This window comes from Stigmatopora argus, chromosome 9 (assembly GCF_051989625.1).
Source record: "Stigmatopora argus isolate UIUO_Sarg chromosome 9, RoL_Sarg_1.0, whole genome shotgun sequence".
Lineage (NCBI taxonomy): Eukaryota > Metazoa > Chordata > Actinopteri > Syngnathiformes > Syngnathidae > Stigmatopora > Stigmatopora argus.
This window is the reverse complement of record NC_135395.1, coordinates 16,476,035-16,494,806: the sequence shown is the minus strand read 5'-3', so window position 1 is coordinate 16,494,806 and position 18,772 is coordinate 16,476,035. Positions and strand designations below refer to the sequence as shown.

The window sequence follows — 18,772 nt, the reverse complement described above, 5'->3', positions numbered from 1 at the left end:
AGGAGGGCACACAAACTGATGTTAATGTAGTTAGTTGTTTGACTGCAAACCAGACTGTACTCTGACTTTGACCAAGACTGCACACTTCACAACTGGTGGGGAATAAATGCAAAACTCACAGAAAGCTTCTTTAAACTAGGCCAGCAGTGTCAAATAAGTTTTTAACTAATACTTATGGTTAAATGTGATTACTTATTATATCATTTTATACACAACAATTTGAGGTTTGTCTGTTTATCTATGCTTCAATTAGAGATTTTTTTTTAATTCAAAACAAAAATAAAGTTCGACAGTCCAGTGGAAGAGTGGTTAATGCATCGGACGCACAGTTCTGAGATGAACGTTACAATCCCCTGTGGGTTCCGACCTTCCCATGGGGAGTTTGCATGTCCTGCATTGATTTTCCCCGGGTACTCCGGTTTCCTCCCACATTCCAAAGACATGCATGGTAGGCTGTTTTAACACTCTAAATTGGCCCTAGATATGAGTGTGAGCGTGATTGGTTGTCCGTCTTCTTGTGCCCTCCAATTAGCTAGTCACCAATTCAGGGTATCTCATGCCTGGTCCCCATAGTTGGCATGGGATAGGCTCCAGCACCCCCTGAGACCCTTATGATGACAAGCAGTTTGGGCAATGACTGAAAGAATGAATACAAATCAAGACAGTTTCTTTCTCAGGCTACTTAAAATGATATGATGGCCTGGATTTAGCCAATTCTAACAAATATCACACTGCAAAACAAATGAACCTGACTGTGATTGTGTGTTAATTTGTAAACATGAACAAATGTAAACGTGTGTTACACGACAGTGCAATGACTACACTGTAAAAATAGAAGCCTACAATGTATAATCGTCTGTTCTGTTCAATCTAAAGTACTCTCTGTACATTTGCTATGTTCACATCAAAATGAAACTCCTGTTCCCCACCCCAGGTCAATAGCGGTCTTTCCCTATCGACGGATTCATTCCTGCGAGGCCATCAATAATTTCCCATTGAGAAATAATCCCACACAAGTCCAATCACAAGGCAATGATTCATGGAGTTTCACCAGCCTCCCTCAGACTCCCACTCGGCTATTCATTCAGAAATCTTTCCTTGACACCCCCAACGCACTCACGCTCGTCACCACGCGCGCACGTCGTTTGCCACGTTCGCTGTCCGCGGTCCTGAAAGCCTCACCCCTTGACGCCCTTCAACCTGGGCAATTTGCCGGCCATCTGTCTATCCAAATTAGCGAGGGACTGCATTTTTTTTAATTCAATAAATATAGAATGATTTTTCTTTAGAAAGGAGCGTTTGATTTGCAGCCCTGCGTTTCTAGTTGTATTGTGATGAGCAACAATGTTGCAAAATCGCCGTGAGTGTCTTGAACGTCGCTTAGACGCATTGAACTACAGTAACCATGGACACTTTTGCCTTTTTTTCCTCCCTCCCGCTCCCTCCCTCCCACCTCCCCCCTCCAGTTTCACCCTCCCTCCTCTCTTCCTCGCGCACTTCTCGCGATAGCAGCGGAGCCGTTTTGACAGGCAGTCGAGGTTGCAGCAAGCAAGCAGAGGGATACACGGTGGAAGGAAGGTAAAGCAGGGAAGGCAGCATCATGGCGGACCGAGACAGCGGCAGTGACCACGGAGGGCCTACTGCAGGCCCTGGCTCGCTGCCGCCGGGTGCGATGGGAGCCATGTCCCGGCTGCAGCACGACACCGAGGAGCTCGCCTCCAAGCGGGTCGACATCCAGAACAAGCGATTCTACCTTGATGTCAAGCAGAATGTTAAAGGACGCTTCCTAAAGATAGCCGAGGTCGGCGCGGGGGGAAACAAGAGCCGCCTGACGCTCTCCATGTCCGTGGCCGTGGAGTTCCGCGATTATCTCGGCGACTTTATCGAACATTACGCCCAGCTGGGCCCGAGCAACCCCGACTTGGTGCAGGATGAGCCGCGGCGGGCGCTCAAGAGCGAGTTCTTGGTGCGGGAGAATCGGAAATATTACATGGATCTGAAGGAGAACCAGAGGGGGCGGTTCCTGAGGATCCGGCAGACCGTTAATCGGGGGCCCGGGCTGGGGAGCTCGCAAGGCCAGACCATCGCGCTGCCGGCGCAGGGTCTCATCGAGTTCCGTGATGCTTTGGCCAAACTCATCGACGACTACGGCGTGGACGAGGAGCCGGCCGAGCTCCCGGAAGGCACCTCGCTCACGGTGGACAACAAGCGTTTCTTCTTCGACGTGGGCTCCAACAAGTACGGCGTCTTCATGCGGGTCAGTGAGGTCAAGCCCACCTACCGGAACTCCATCACCATTCCGTGCAAAGTGTGGGCAAAATTCGGCAACACCTTCTGTAAATACGCCGACGACATGAGGAAGATCCAGGAGAGGATTCGAGAGAAACGGGTCTCGGAACTACTACCCGAGGGCCCCCACGGCGCCGACGACGACGGCGACGACGACTGACTGACGGGCTCAGACGCCAAACCGAACTGAGAACTCATCGAGGAGATGGGACTTCACGGTGTCGAGCGACTGTCAAGAGAGAAGAAGATCTCCAAGGGAATCACCCCCGACCCCACCGTCCCCTCCACACACGCACATAAGCACCACAGAAAAGGCAGCAACTTGGCTGTCTTCTCTCTCATTTGACTGGATGTCACCCACTTGATCACCACGTCACAGTAAGCGCTGCTATTAAGGACTGTAACATTTCAACTGTTTCTTACTTGAGTTCAGTGACGATGAACAGTGTTTATATCTGTCTAAAAATTTTGCACACCTCAAAAGCTATTTAAAAAAAAGAAAAAGAAATCAAAACTCTACTAAAGATTTCACCAGAAATGACAACAGAGCTCTATTATGTATAAGAAAAACAGCCTTCTCATCGAATGCGTTGAAATATCAGCACAAACAGAACATTTATTGACAATATATCCCAATGTTTTATAGTTTAATATAAAGGTACGCAGACTAAATATGGAAACTCTCTACAGGTGACTGACCTGCAGAATGGCAAAAGCCCGTCTGCATTCTTGTGTTCTGAAAAGAGGGTTGGTAAATTAGTTAGTTATTTAAATTTGACCCAAAAATGCACAGTCTAATTAAAGCATTACTATTATGCTGAGAAACTAAAAACTCCATGCACTTACAAATGAGATACTAAGTCTATCTCCGTGCTATCTTAGGGTCCGATCCTCCTGCACCATGTCCTTAAAGACTTCAGTGGGGGGGAAGTGCTAACTTAGATGTACAAATTATGATTTTGTGAATCAGCTGTAAAAAAGAAAACAAAATCCTTACGATACCCACGTTTTTGTGGGAGAATTTTTTTTCTGTTTCTTTTATCCTCCCACAGGGGAGAGGGTCCATTTTGGGGATGTGCAAAGCTTATAATTAAGGGGGGAAAGACACGCCTGCGCAGTGTGGGCATCCTCTCTGACGTCATTAGAACCCGTGCCTTATACACTCCGCCCATTTACGTGTCCTCACGGGAATGGTCCGTGACCTTTGTCCACTTTAATTTAACTGTGCTGTTACTTAGGTGGAATGGCCTCCATACTGTTGCAAGGGCGGTAACGTTGAGAGCCTTGCGAGGTAGCGAGCGTGATGCTTGCCCAAAGGCAGCGTGTTCTCTCACCCCTCGGAACGCTCCGAGGTGGCCTAGATGTTCCTAAAATGTCGTCGGTGGCTCTGCGCACAGCTGGTGTAAAAAGTAAAGCGGCGACAGAAACAAAAGAAATCCGCAGAGGCTCCACCAGACGGTTTGTCAGCGTGGAGCAAAGACAGAAGCTGTTAAAGGACCAGGCAAGGCGTCCTTGTGCCCTTTTATCAGTGCAGGGCTGAGGCAGTATAAATGTTATTATGGTGCTATAGCCCCGACATTGCTCCTTTTCTCATTTTACATATAATATACGTGTATATATATATCTATAGTATATATCTATGTCTTTGTTGCTCTGTTCTTTTTCCGTTTAGTTCCCATCGCTTTGTCATGCCCAAAATCGTGTCAGGTTTCCCCCTCCTAGACTGGGGCGGAGCTACTTACAAAAGAGGGACATTTCTTATTAGTGTGCAATATTACATGCATGCCGATCATGGCGTAAGTGTCACTTGTATGGACTATCACAAGATGAAAACAATAACTCGGTATATGAATATTTGAAAGCATGGCAAAGTACTTACACAACGTGATGTTTTTTTTTCTCAGCTAAAAGTTCTGTAAAACTCGGATCGGTGTGTGCGGGGTTTGCTAGCCCACCATGAACAACTCTACCATCTTTTATTCTGCTCCACGCACTTACAACGTCTATACTTGCTTTGGGGTCTTACACACAAGCACGCACATAGCCTCCCCCCTGCTGAGGCCTCATGTTGCTTTTGGAGCGATTGGGAGGGCTCTGCAGTATTTTCAACAAGGCCTCCTCTCATTTGAATCCAAAAGTGTGCTTGGGGACTGAGCGCAGACCTTTTTTCTCACCTGGCACTAATCATGGGACGTGCACATTTGATGATTTCACAAAAAAAGTCATCTACATAGGTTTTCTAATATTTTGGAAAAGGCTCAAGGTTGAGTGAAAGTGACGGTGCGGACCCAACACCACCAACCTAACGTGATGGATTCTAATGATTACCTTTTACAGGTAACCTTTGATTAAGAGTTTAGTGGTCCCATTTGCCCAGGTTTTTGATGAACCAATTTTGGCTAAACTAGCATCCAAGGCGTTAGAAAGTCAAGCTCCAAAGGTGGGAATCCAACTATTTTTGGAAATGTTTGCATGGCTAAATATGAGGAGAATCCAAGTGTGCTCATAAACGTGTTTTGTCAATGAATAACTTCCACATAGATCGCAATTACCCAGTCGTGTGTTGAGTCCTCTGTAAGAGAAAAAAAATAGTTTTTTTTCTTACATGCACTATATTATTCTTGAGTGCCCCATTATTATTGTTTGTTAACAACAGGGTTTGCAAATATAATGTATACACCACTTGAAAACAGCAGTGTTTAAAAAGGAATTTAATTGAACATGCTTTAAAGCCGGACGTTATTGCTTAAAAAAGTCTTTTTTTTACATTGACCACATAGTAACGCATCGTACAGAAACTAAGGAAACAGATGTTATACCAAAATGGACAACAAACTGAAGTTATACTTGGCGCTATGATTCAGATTTGGCTGTCCCTCAATGACCATACAGAGTTTCTGATTAACATTAACCACACAACCAATAGCAACAGTCTTTGGTGTCACAACTCCACACAAACCACCCACTAAGTAGCTCATTCAGCTCTTCTGTTTGCACTCTGATCAAGTGTCAGCTCCATGATTGGCAGACTGTATAGGCTAATATTGTGTATAGATGTTCGGAAGGGAAGTGGATCCCAGATTTTACAGGGCAGGGGTGGGAAAAGATGGTGTCAATGCACAATGGACATATCCCATGTCACTATTAGGACAGAAGCCCTTTACCATCCCATAAGAGATATGTTGTACCTTACGAAAAGATTTTATCTGTGCTGTGTATGTGTGTATATGTATATATATGTGTGTGTATATATGTATATATATACACATACATAAATACGTACTTAGAAAAAATATATATATATGGTTTGTTTATATGGTGCGCCTCCTTTCAAAAAAATATTACATTATAAACAGGAAAAACATTGCGTTTTTCTTTTGCTTTGTATATTTATACTTACAGAAAGCATTGAATAAAAACAGATACCTACTTGCACTTTAGATATACTATGAGAAATACAAATCTGCATATTATTTTTTATAGGGATCTAATTCAAAGGATATGAATTACAGGCTTTGTGGTTATTGCTGGACAGAGATGTATTGAGTTCTACTTATTGAAGTATATTTTGTCTGTGTCAGAAAGTTTACTGAAGTAAATTGCATGATAAAGTAGTGCTATACACCAATATTGTTCTTTTTTTAAGTTGGTAAAAATGTCTGAAAACTGTGATAACAACCTTCTTGTATGTTAAAGCTCTCCTTGCCCTTTCTCGAGTATTTCCTGTCAAAATATGGCCTTTCCTGACTACATGACGATGGTGCTTATACTTTGACATCAAGCTCATCCTGTACATCTCAGCATCATCGCGACTCGTGTCCTTACACTCTGTTTACCACCTTATTAAATTTATGTTGATGGCTAAAAACAAAAAGGAAAACAAAAGAAAAGAAAAGGTGTGCTGTTTTGTACAGTGCTGTTTATTTTTAATGTTTGGGGGAGTCTTGTTGTCTGAAAAATGATTAATCATGCAATAAAATCTCATTCCATGTGTTACTGTCACTGCAGTATTGTATCAACACTACATTTACGGATGGCAATAGTTGCATATATATATATATATATATATATATATATATATATATATATATATATATATATATATATATATATATATATATATATATATATAATTGGATTCACTTAACTCTCCTACCTTAATGGATAAATAATAAAATGTATTATTTATTACTATGTTGTGGCTGGAAATTAGTTAACTAATTAACAATTTGTGAACCAAATTTCACAGCCACTTTGCTGTTTTTGAAAGTTTTAGATGACAATGATCATATTTCCGTATAATAAAAGCAACACTGTGAAATGAAGATCATCGTAATGAAAATTAAGAAAGTATCTTAAATTATAGTTACTCAATCATAAATGTTATCTTCACTCAAAAACAATTAACTCAGTTGGATTACTACAATTTTTGGATGGAGGCTTTTAAGTAGTGTGGTTATTGCACTACTTGGGGTTGCGTAGAATAAAATTCAAACATATTGCTTCTTTTAATTCATGAAGTAAGGATTATTTAATTTAAAAATACATTTCCCTTGTGTAACATCAACAACAAATATCGGCTAATTGTTATCCAAAAAAAATTATACTGATGCTTAACGTATTAAACTTGAATCCGTACAATCACTTTTCTTGAGACATTTCAGATGAAGTAAATCATCAGGTTTTACGATGAATTTAAATTGATTGCTTTTGAGTTATTGGAAATAGCAAAGCTACAGTAACTGAGTATGTTTGAATGGAAACACATTTGGTTTAAAATATTTAATGGGAAGATTCTTAGCGCCACACCGATGGTTTAATGTGAAAATAAACATTTACGTGGCGATGAGGATGTAAATTTAACAACCCTCATCAATAAAAAAAGGTTGAGTTGGCGTGAAGTCAGAGCCTTTAAGGGCTTGTCTTCTGGACATTTAAATACTATCCTAAACAATGACCGAGATAAATGCATAGATGAAAGATTTATTTAATTGGAATGACATTTTTTAGGAAGTAAATTGCAAGAAAACTAAGAAACGTGTGTACCAAGATTGCCGGTTTGCACGTTTCAAGCTAGTAGATTTTGGGGGGCAGCAACCAACTGACACAGGTAAGGAAAAAATAATTATTGTTCGTAGATCGTTATCTACAATTCAATTATGACACCGAAAATAATTGTCTTCTTCTAAAATGCCTTTAATATAGAGTACAAAGAAATATGTACAGTACATAATTGACGTCAGTGGCACCCAAGCTGCTGCACATCATTTTGGTGCCGATATTAATAAATCACAACTCCAATCTTCTCTATAAAAGCTTACTTTATGAAGCACATACTAAATATTCAGTAAATATGTTTCTTACGCTGTAGGAATATCTGGGTGGAAGAAATTTAAAAAAAAAAAAACATTTCAGATATATACAAACAAAGTAAAATGACAGGTCTATGCTGACATCAAAGTGCCAAAGTTGTCTTTTTTTTTACTTAACATGACAATCAACAAATATTTTTTGTCACAGTCCTATTATACAGCACAGGCCTACCCTAGGACATGAGGACCAACTGTTAGTACAATAGTCTAAATGACTAAAAGGGCCTCTGTATTTTTAAAAAAAAGCATGATATTCATCCCATACCTGTCAACCTCTGCCGATAACTGCCCTTATAAATGATTATGATTCCCCTTACAAACCCCCCAAAAAACTTACAAACACCGTACGAGTCGTACGGTGTTTGTAAGGTTTTTGGGGGGTTTGTAAGGGGAATCATAATCATTTATAAGGGCAGTTATCGGCAGAGGTTGACAGGTATGTCATCCTGATGTTACAAAGCTCTCTACTGTTAACATTATTCAGCCCAAATTTCCAGTGTAGCCCCCAAATGATTTCTAAACCTGTCCATTAAGAAACAGAAGAACTGAACCCCAAAGCGAAGACATGACAGCTCGTCATTCTATGGCACGCTCAGGTAAAAAGTCAACAAGTGCCTCACAGAGGCTGCGTGAGGGGTTCTAAAATCTACAGTTGTGTCATAAACAAATTACTTAGAACGTGTGTCTGTGCATTTGAGTGAGATCAACAAGGTGCTCACAAACATCGGTACCATCGCCACTGGCTCCACACGCCAATGTTCTTGCGTTATCCAAGAGGAGCCTTAATGTGATATTTTGTTAAATTAGCTCTAGATGACTGCTTTGTCTTCTAGGTCTTACTGAGAAAACCTAACCATCCGCTTCTTGGAAAACAATTGTTTCATAATAAAGTGACCAACGCGGAGGATGTTTTGATGGATATTCCCCTGCTGAACTTGTTTTCCAGCCCCTCTTAAGACACTCGTATTTGATGTTTGTGTACCAAATGGCTGCTACGCTGGTCCAAAAAAGGCCAAAGAGGACAACACGATGAAGAACACAGGACTGAAAGATTTGTATGTTTGCTCAAACGCTGCATGTCATAAGAAATTGAGTTGTATTTGTACTGAAGTTTTTCTGAGACGAGAAAGCCATTTTGGGATTCAAAAACGTCAACGAAATACTTCATGACCCTGTAAGATAAATTTCTTCATGAACATTTTAAGTATTTGAACAATGACAGTGAGAATTGGTGATTTCATTCATCTGATATTATCTGACTGAAGTGTAAAATTCCAGCTTTAATTTAAGAGGGGGGAAAGTGGAAAAAAAAACATTCACAATGATACAGTGGAGAAATAATCATCACAAAAATATTCACTCAAATCTTTACTGAATATAAAAGGCTAATTATAGATTAGATGGGCTTTCTCACGGTGAATCCGATTTTCACACCCAAGAATGACACAGTAATTGTAGTTATATTGTTAAATTATCCCAGGAGAAAACGCATTAAAAAAGGGATCTCAAACTTGTGGCCTGGACAGTATTCTGCTTCCCCCTGACCATGATTTTTAATAAGTGTGTTTTAATAACTTACAGCGCAGGACAAGCTACCATAACTCAAGATCATGACAGTTTTCAGCAAGGTTTGTCAATAAGTTGCCAAATTTTATTAGCCAATGTCACTTGGTTAAAACCAAGGGGAAAATATATTTTAGTCATTCCTCTTAGCATGCTATGAAGAAAGCAGTAAGAAAGGTACAAGGCTCAAAATATTCCAATAATTCCTTGTATTTAATACTTTAAAATACAATATGGAAGTGGTCAGGACGAGCCCAGACTCTATTCCACCTGCCCCAGGAAAAAAATGAGTTTGAGACCCCTACCTTAGCATCTTCACACCAAAATAGTTTTAAGCCAATAAAATTGACATTAGAAATAAAAATTGCCATTACTACTGAATGCCAATTGACGTTTTTTTTGTGAAAACCTTTAAACTAAAGCTAAGTTTCTAGACTTCAATCACAATCATCTGAAGACTGCGACTTAGTCTAAATAGTACTAGACCTAACTGTATTGAGAATTGCTTCCACTGATATTTCCACGTTCATACATCCATCTTTAAACGCTTCCCACCAACTACTGTCAGTGCAGTCTTTTAAGAAAAGTAGGTTGGTGGTCATAACAACACGGCACAGTGCTTTAATTCAGTCACATGCTGATTCCCACTATAAGACGCTAGAAACAAAGAATATCTAAACACGTGTCACTATTCAGGGATAACAGCGAAATCTAGAGCTCGAGCCAGATCTGGCTCGGATTCAAGTTCTTTTTGATTTGATTCAAGTTCTTCCTGTTGACCGTTTGCTCACTAGCTAGTCAAGGTGCCGCGAGTAAGGCACTCAACTCCGAGCTTCTCCGGCTAACAGTTCCACGAGGACGGCCCTCTCTACACGTGTGCAAGGAAATGATGGTAAACAGAGTGAGTTCACGATCGTTTTTTTTTTTTAATTATTATTATTATCATCATATTAAGAAATAAATAAATAAATAAATATGCTCGGCATGGGCGGATCCTTCTGAGTTTCAGGGAGTTTCTGTAACAGATTCGTGGCGTCACCTTTGCAAATCGCACCCCAGCCAAAAAGTAGGTCCAAACGGGGGGAGTGTGAAATGCAAAGGGCAAAATGCTACAGTAGTACCATTTCCTCTACTTCAGCCGCTGCCTGCAGAGACTATGGCATTGTTCTCTTTGCTCAAACGTAAACGCTTATTTGAACTAATGACTGCATCGAAGCTTGCTTTACAAATAAAAAATACCGATGATGTCATAAATAGTGATCACAGTTCCGATCATTTTCAATGTGCAACAGCAATGAGGTTGAGGCGGGCGGGGCAGGGTCTTCTATTGCTCGAGAGGGTTTTATCACCGGGGTCGATATTGGTATTTTCATTTCGGTGGAACGACAAAGAGGGAACCTAATATAACACGTTACGTGACGCTGGTTTTGGCTTGGAGGGAGGTCGTTTTTAGGGCAGTGGTCTCTGCGCTCCCTTTCTCTCCTCAGCTCGTCGTCTGTTCCACAGCAGTGCAATCGCCGCCCCTCCCGTTCAAGCCACTGTGGGCCTGGCTGATGGACGGTGAGGACTTTGTCTTGCGTAGGTGGCCAGCGTGGACACCCTCCGTCATCAGGCCGCCCAAAATGCTGGCCTCGATCTTCTCCAGATCGTCTGTCTCAGTGCGGATTTTGGCCCCGAGAAGGCTGATGTATGTCTCATACCGAGTTTTCTGTTCAGGAGAATGAATTGGAAAAAAAAGATAAATGGGCAAATAAGCAGTATGACCGAAAATTAAACTGTTATTACTGCATTGATGCACACTGTACATGGTCACAATTTGGCTTTTGCATTTTTCCCGCCTGAAGAATCACCTCTTCAGTGATTTGTGATCAGACCAAAGTCATGTCTAATATGAATTTATTGTTTTGGCACCATTTTGTGGAATCTAGTGGCTAGAGAAGGAAGGGAGGAGACTCACAAAATCGCCACCCTCTTGTGGCACCAACAGGTAATTACAAACTTTTGAGGTCGGGGATATTTTTCAGTTTTTCGGGTTTAAAAACAGGGCTTTGTGAAGTATTTGGCAACAGAAAAAAAGAACATATCGACACTGAAATATTTCCTTGACTTGACAATTTTGGTTTTTTGAGGAACGACACCTGGATCCTAAACAATTTTTTCCGACTGTCAAATGGCTGGAAATACCATTTGTCACATATACATGAAGACGACAAACACAATTGCTCCCTTAGCTGAGGTGTTTTTGCTTGTTTGTTTATTTTAAATATATATTTGCAGTTGTTCTCTCTAAATATGTTGAAGGTTTAAAATCGCACCTTTTCATATCCTAAGGCGAATTTGTCTTCATGTTAAAAATGTTCAAGGTCCAATTCTCTTTCTTTTGTTTTAGTTAGGCAATAAACAAAAAGCTGTATTCAAAAACATGTTGAAGCCACTTTTTTTAAAGGTAGGTAGCTAAGCAACAACTTTACTCTTTAAAAAAATCTATTAAATGGGTCACCTCAAACTCCTCTCAAAACATCAGTCCAGGCATTTGCGGAGTTTGAAGAGTTAAATTTTTATTTTATTTTATTCCTTCTTGATCCACTCTCAATTCACGCCAAAGCTTACTGCGGACATGCCAAATTCATAAGAGCTTAGCTAAGGAAATCGGCAGAGGGTAGGGATCATAATGTTATTGTCGTGCGATCTACCAATAGTACCTTGGCTATCTACCAATAGTTCCTTGGCGATCTACCAGTAGATAGGGATCTACGTAATGGGTACGTGGTGTGGATAGACCAATTCTACGCCCAAAATATACTAGCTATACCACGTTTGTGATATACATTTATGAAAGTGGAATTCAAAACTGTGCATTATTTTGTTATTCGTTTTTTTATACAGCATTTGTATTAGGATGGAGTACATTGTGTTCAGAGAGAGCAAATCATTTATATCATTGGTGATATGCAATAAAGCCTTAGCATATCACAAAATAAACAACAAATAGAAAAAAATTGAAAAGAAAAGATCAATTTTAAGCAAAAAATATACCTCGTATGTGAGGTAGTGCTCTTTGAGCCGATACTCCTCCCACTCGCGGCTTTTGGGGTCAGATGAGGGTGGGTTTTTCCGGTGCTCTTCCAGCTCCAGGCTCATCTGCTTCAGCTTGCTCTCGTGACTCAGCAGCTGCTCATCCTGCACCAATCGCATGCCAGAAAAACAACACAAGACCCACAAGACAACCAATAAGAAGGCTTTGCACGCAAATAGAACATGTAAGCGTATGGAAGGTAATAGAGAGCAGGTGTGGTTCGTAATTTGCAATCATGTGTAATTATCTTTTGGGAATATGTAAGGAAATTTAGATCAAATACATAAAACAGACAATCTTGGGGTGAGTCCATACCTGTCAACCTCTGCCGATAACTGCCCTTATAAATGATTATGATTCCCCTTACAAACCCCCAAAAAACCTTACAAACACCGTACGAGTCGTACGGTGTTTGTAACGGTCGATTGGTCGCCGGTCTTTTGGTTGCCGATCTTTTGGTCGCCGGTCTTTTGGTCGCCGGTCTTTTGGTCGCCGGTCTTTTGGTCGCCGGTCTTTTGGTCGCCCGGAAGGTAAGTGATAATTACCATTTAAATCGTTGCTCAAATTCCCTAAATACAAACTGTGAATTACTATTTAGTCATACTTAATGCCCTATTAATTATTAGGCTAAAGAAAAGCTCCAAATTTCCCGGACTTCTATTGTTTTTTGTTGGAGAACTTGTTAAGACCCTGACTGACGTCGCTTCTTAAAGTGACAACGCATGTACATACAAACTCTTCTTCTACACTCACAGGTCGGCTCAGTGAAACTGCTCATGGCCATTGTTGGCTTTTATTGATGCGTGGACCGTGTTGTTTTACCTTGTTTTGTCGCCGGTCTTTTGGTCGCCCGTTGTCGCGGTCGGGGCGACCAAAAGACGGCGACCAATCGACCGCACACGTGTGAATTTATGTATACCTGCTTGAGTCTTGTTGATGAGGACGGAAGGATGGGTCGGCAAAATTTTTTCATGGAGCCAATGGCGGCGGGAAAGGCCGGAGCGGAGAACAGTGCTGCCACCAGATTTATTCGAAAGATCCACGACATCATCTCTTCCTCACTCCTAAAGAGAAAAAGCACAACGATAAGCTGATTTGGGATAAGCGAGAGAAAAAGAGGGATCTTCCGTTTACTCACGGAGCCTGCAGCAGAAAAACTCTCCAATCGGAGGTTTTGAGCTTGAGTACGTTGGCTTTCTTGCTATAATCGGTAGCCCGAGTGGCTAAAGCGTGGTGGATTCGCACGGCGTTCTTAAGATCCACCTCGGAAATATCAGCATCTGGCTTATACTCATCCTGAATGAGACAAATTTTAGGCCGTATTTATTGATATGAATCAACTAAGTTTTTCATGGTAGAAGAGTAAAAAAGATGATCATTTGCAGCCTTAATTGAATACTGTTGAAAATTTGAAGAATCAATCTCTCTCTGCAGGTGAAATTCTGCTTTCATAGAGCACATACTGTATTGAGCAATGGTGCGCAATTAGTGCACAAAGGGCCGCAGTGGGTGCAGCTTTTTAGTACAACCAAACAATAGGACCCCACTTCCCTAATCTTGTGTCTTACAAGTATAATCAATTGATTGCAATTTGATTGGCAAAACTCTGCAGCATTGGTTGGAACAAATACGAGGACCCACTTTCTGAAATAATTAAAATAATCCTGTATAAGCAAACCCCCATTCACCCATCGTGGAGCAGCCCATCCCTAATTACCAGCTATTTATCAATCTGTCTGGTTAGCTAGGTCTCGTTCTATCTGTAGCAGATAGAATGTTGACCAAAATATTCCTCTATACTACAAAACGGCATTAATTCAATCTCATCTCATTTTATGAACCGCTTTATCCTCATTAGGGTCGCGGGGAGTGCTGGAGCCAATCCCAGCTGTCTCCAGGCCAGAGGCGGGGGACACCCTGAATCGGTGGGCAGCCGATCGCAGGGCACGAGGAGACGGACAACCATGCACACTCACACCCATAGCTAAGGGCAATTTACAGTGTCCAATCAGTGTCCAATCAATGCGTTTGGAATGTGGAAGGAAACCGGAGTACCCAGAAGAAACCTACGCAGGCCCGGGGAGAACATGCAAACTCCACACAGCTGGACCAACCTGGACTTGAACCCAGGACCCCCGAGCAGTGAGGCTGATGCGCTAACCACTCGTTCCACCGGGCCACCCCAATAATTATATGTGTATAAAAGAAAATACGGGCCCCTCCGTTCACCCTTCTAACAAAAATTTGTTCATCTTAACATATTTTTTGACAACATTTAACCTAGGATCAATGTTTTTAGTCAGAAAAACGCCTGCAAGCACACAGCAAACCAGCAGACGGCGACAAACACACTACATTTGAGAGACCTTATTTGCCTCGCTCTAAAGCGCTCAAAAGCGCGTTGCAGTCGGACCACTCTACAGCATCCACCACATCAGTGACGTCTTGTAGTGTTTGTTTCTATGGCAACGGAGAAAACGGGTGGGGTGCAATACCTTTTGGAGATATAATATCATTCCCTTCAGAACCGCGTAGAACTTCTTCCAACCACGGCGACCTCGAGGGGCTGGAAAGTACAAATTGGAGAGACATTGAGGTGAAATTGTCTCAATGATTTACAAAACTATAACATATTTTGACATTCGAAAAATATATCAATTAAAATACTGACTTCCCAGTTTATGCATTACTCAGCTCTTATTTGTGACTCACTCCGTTTGCCATCCATGTCAGCATGGCTTTTGCGAGTCAGCACTCCGTGTTTGTAGGTTACGGCATTGAGGAGGATGGGGATGGCGATGAAAGGGTTATTACTGTCCGTTACCCTGGCAACACGTTTACTCCCGCCCTCACACTGCTCCTCCACCAGCTCTGACAGACTCTTACGTAGCTCTTCTTCTTCTCTGCACCCAGAAAAGAAGAAAAAAAAAGATGAACAGGAGATTCACATAGTGAGATGCACCTTCTTTTAAACAGAACTGAGAGCATACTCACACAGCCCACTCGAGCTTCTCGTTCTTGATGGAGTTATACAAGATCTTTTCAGAAAAGGTTGAAAAACAGCATTATTAAATCTTAATAGCTTCAAACCTTTCAGAAAGGCTAAGAGCTGTACCTTCAATAAGTCCTTGGGAAAATCACTGCCATTGTTGAGGCCATCTAGATTACTGATAAACTGTTGGCAAGACATCTTTTTTCCAATGTTCTGAGGAAGGAATAAATCAAATGCGTGACAGTTATAATTGTTATGTTCTGCATAAGAAGATGTAAAACTTGCTCCTAAAACGCCCTTTTTATTTAGTCTTAAAAGGGCCCAGAATGAATGCACTTATAGATCTGTCCACCTAGGGGCAGTGTTTGTCTTCCCAACTCTCCTGCTTGTATGTGACATGATAAAGGTGCTGGGATATGGCAAATCCATATCTTAGTAAGCTTGCTTACAAATCATAAACATCCATGTTAAGTGTCATGAATTATACTTAATTCCTCATTTTACAAGTTGTAGGTGTTATCTTGGGAAATTGGCATTTGAATCAATTTCCATGAGTAATTAAGTGGTTTTTTGTTGTTGTTTTCTGAATGTCCTACTATTGTTCTCTGAGGATGTAGCACAACTTCCCATGAAGGATGTAATGTTGCTAGTAGCCTCTGGTGGTTGCAGAGTTAACTACTACATTTAATTCACTCGTGTCAAGAAATGGAAAATTAACAATTGAATTCATAGCCTCCAAAAATGTTTGTATTGGCCAAAGGGCCATTGCTTTTTTTCCAACTTTATAACATTTTGCATTTAGCAAAGTACATCTCACGGAGCTCTGAAATCATATTAAATTGCTATCATTTTGGTGACAGCTTAATCTACTGAAGGGAAGGCAAACATAGCATCGGCGCACCAAAATTGGGACATTACTTAAGAAACCAAAATGAGCACATTCGGATAGATTCCATTTTTGGCTCCAGAGGAATACTTACCACCTGCAGGGACATAGAGAGGCCAGGAAACCGGATGTGGTGAGCAGGGGGTTGGGGGGATTTGAAAGGGAAGAAAAGGAACCAAAAAGAGAGAAAGGATGTTAGTTAATGGAGGGCTATTCACTACACAAGTGTTTAGCAGGGGCAGGGTAGATGTGAGCAGTTTAGGGGACGTTTGATGACTACTGATTGTGCTATGTGGCTCACATCACAATGCTCCAGTTAGAAATGAACACTTGAGACTATCTAAGGACAGTAGAGACAGAAACAGGTCAAAAAGTAGGCTGGGAGGCAAGCGTGAGCAGAGTCAGCAAGACGTGGGGAGGAGGGATGGGAAATCTTTAGTAAGAAAAGAAAATGTAGATATATATTTAGTATATATACATTTTGGGTTTTTTTCAAATGCGCAAGGTGATTAGATACACTGCTTGCATTAGAACTAATATAGTGTTAATACATACATGTCCATGTAGATCTGTGTTAAGCAGCATGAGAGCGCAGGTTAATGTGTGGGCTCCATCTGAAGAGGGACGACATACACGGCTGAGGTCAACTTAATGTCACACAAAACACACATGAGAACATTGGCACACATTCTCTGGCTGTGTAAACGAGAAGCGTTCAAGATATCTGAATGAGTTGATGTCGCTACTTCAGTGTTTCACAACTTTTTTGGAACTGCGGCATACATTTTGCATAGAAAAAAATCTCAAGGCACACCACCAGCTGAACATGTCATTTAAAACAATGTCACTTATATTCATAATATAAAGTTGTATCTGTCAAAGTTTTTTTTAAATACCAGGAATCAAATAAACCCCAAAAGTTATTCCAGGCAGAACATACAAACTCTACACAGGTCTTTTATTCCTGATATTGGATGCAAGCTTAAAGTGACGTGGGTCCGAATTTTCCTAAACTGCCGACACCCTATAATTACATTTGTGCATGTACTTAATATTGTGCTCAGTGAATATATAGAATTACTATATGTATAAATAAAAAGTACATCATATTCAATATATTCTTAGCGATTATGGAATGGATTATCTTTTGCTAGTTCACTTCATTAAGTTCGCAAAACCAATACTATTACACTGACCTTCAGAAGTAACGGTTTGTAGATTGCAGTGGCAGAAGCGCTTGGAGAAATGCACAAGGATTCTCTCCCTTTCCTGTGTCTCCCCCATCAATGGAAAGGCTTTTAAAAAGTTCCTGTCATGCATAAAGGGTCAACTGGGGGTCAGAAGTCTCCCAGTAATGCTACGAAATATGCACATTCATCATTCTTGTCATAAAAAGAATCTGAAAAGCTCACACATTCAGACAAAGTTCACATAGAATACTGTCAAAAATTGAAATTATGTTTTTCAAAAGATTGTATGAGAGATGTTACTTGGCAAAATGTCAAAAAAAGTTCATAAATCAAAACAAAATATAAAATATAAAAAAGTCACCCCTTTGGTCTTGGAATTAAAAAAAATCTAAATAAAAGATGGATTCTGTGGTTATTTTTTGTTTCTTTACAAATATTGCATTACACTTCATTTTTATCATTTTAAATTCAAGCAGAGTCTCATTAAAAATGAATGGGGCATAGCAGAGTAACCTAACTTTTGCACGCAACGCAAAGTAAAAAATGTGTTTAACATGTTAGGGCTAATTACATTTTTAAAAATATTTACTTGTTCTATAGTGTCTGTTTTCTCTGTTTATATTTTTTTCACCTAATCAGCACATTTTAACCCTTAATTTACACAAATGGTCAATGTTCTTTATGAAGACAACATTTAATGTTGACAAACAAGAAACATTGAGAAAATTAGTATAAAATGAGCAATTTAAGATTTATTTTCAATATGTGCGCATAGTCTTCAATAAGCTGCCCCTGCGAATATGGCCAACACAGACATGTTGCTTAGTTGGGCTATAATAGTGCATTGATGTCTTCATAGATGGATTACATCATGGTGTTCCTCCTTACGTTTCAATTTTTCCCGTACTAAAATGTTAAAAAGGCTGTAATTTAGAAGCATTGCAGTGACTCACAGTAATAATGACTGAAATATTATTTTCAAGTCATCTAAAAAAAAACGTGTCTCTTTTGGAGGTTTATTGCTTTTTTTAATGCTATTGTTGGGAACAGTACTCCAGTAATTAGGACAACAGCATCTTGAAATCCCAGCAGGTCAGCTACAAGCAAGTGATGTGCTTACCGTCTGTCAGCTCTACTAATAACTCCACACGACTGCTTAATTAGCAGAGTCAATGCCCTGTGAATAGCAAATGTGACTTCCACACTTGTGGACAAGTCTTTACACTGCCCCGCACGTGCACGTGTATAGCTGTGTGTGCATTACCTTAAGGCCCTATCCAGTGAAAAACCGGAGAAGTCAAAGAAACTCAGGTACTCTGACGCCACCAATTGACTGAAGTCATTACTGCAGAAAAGGGCAACAGTTAATCAGTGACCAATTCAGTACAGCTAGGCCTATTTTTT

At 40.6% G+C, this 18,772-nt stretch overlaps 2 protein-coding genes across 2 annotated transcripts in view; one reads left to right on the top strand and one right to left on the bottom strand.

Annotated features, from left to right (window-relative positions):
* Nucleotides 1-1,507: 1,507 nt before the first annotated feature.
* On the top strand, nucleotides 1,508-6,280 carry LOC144082851 (transcriptional activator protein Pur-alpha-like). The gene has a single exon (XM_077610302.1). The coding sequence runs from the start codon at nucleotides 1,601-1,603 to the stop codon at nucleotides 2,447-2,449; it is 849 nt and encodes a 282-aa protein (XP_077466428.1). The 5' UTR covers nucleotides 1,508-1,600; the 3' UTR covers nucleotides 2,450-6,280.
* A 2,646-nt stretch (nucleotides 6,281-8,926) lies between these two features.
* The window catches only part of LOC144082508 (PH and SEC7 domain-containing protein 2-like), a 28,084-nt gene continuing 18,238 nt past the window's right edge, over nucleotides 8,927-18,772 (bottom strand). Inside the window, exons 5-15 of the mRNA XM_077609729.1 lie at nucleotides 18,633-18,713; nucleotides 17,375-17,487; nucleotides 16,734-16,792; nucleotides 15,416-15,505; nucleotides 15,295-15,338; nucleotides 15,013-15,203; nucleotides 14,796-14,866; nucleotides 13,439-13,596; nucleotides 13,220-13,364; nucleotides 12,261-12,404; nucleotides 8,927-10,932 (exon numbers count right to left, since the gene is read on the bottom strand). Of these exons, the coding sequence (XP_077465855.1) occupies nucleotides 10,708-10,932; nucleotides 12,261-12,404; nucleotides 13,220-13,364; nucleotides 13,439-13,596; nucleotides 14,796-14,866; nucleotides 15,013-15,203; nucleotides 15,295-15,338; nucleotides 15,416-15,505; nucleotides 16,734-16,792; nucleotides 17,375-17,487; nucleotides 18,633-18,713 (1,321 nt within the window). The 3' untranslated portion in view covers nucleotides 8,927-10,707. The remainder of the gene's footprint in view (nucleotides 10,933-12,260; nucleotides 12,405-13,219; nucleotides 13,365-13,438; nucleotides 13,597-14,795; nucleotides 14,867-15,012; nucleotides 15,204-15,294; nucleotides 15,339-15,415; nucleotides 15,506-16,733; nucleotides 16,793-17,374; nucleotides 17,488-18,632; nucleotides 18,714-18,772) is intronic.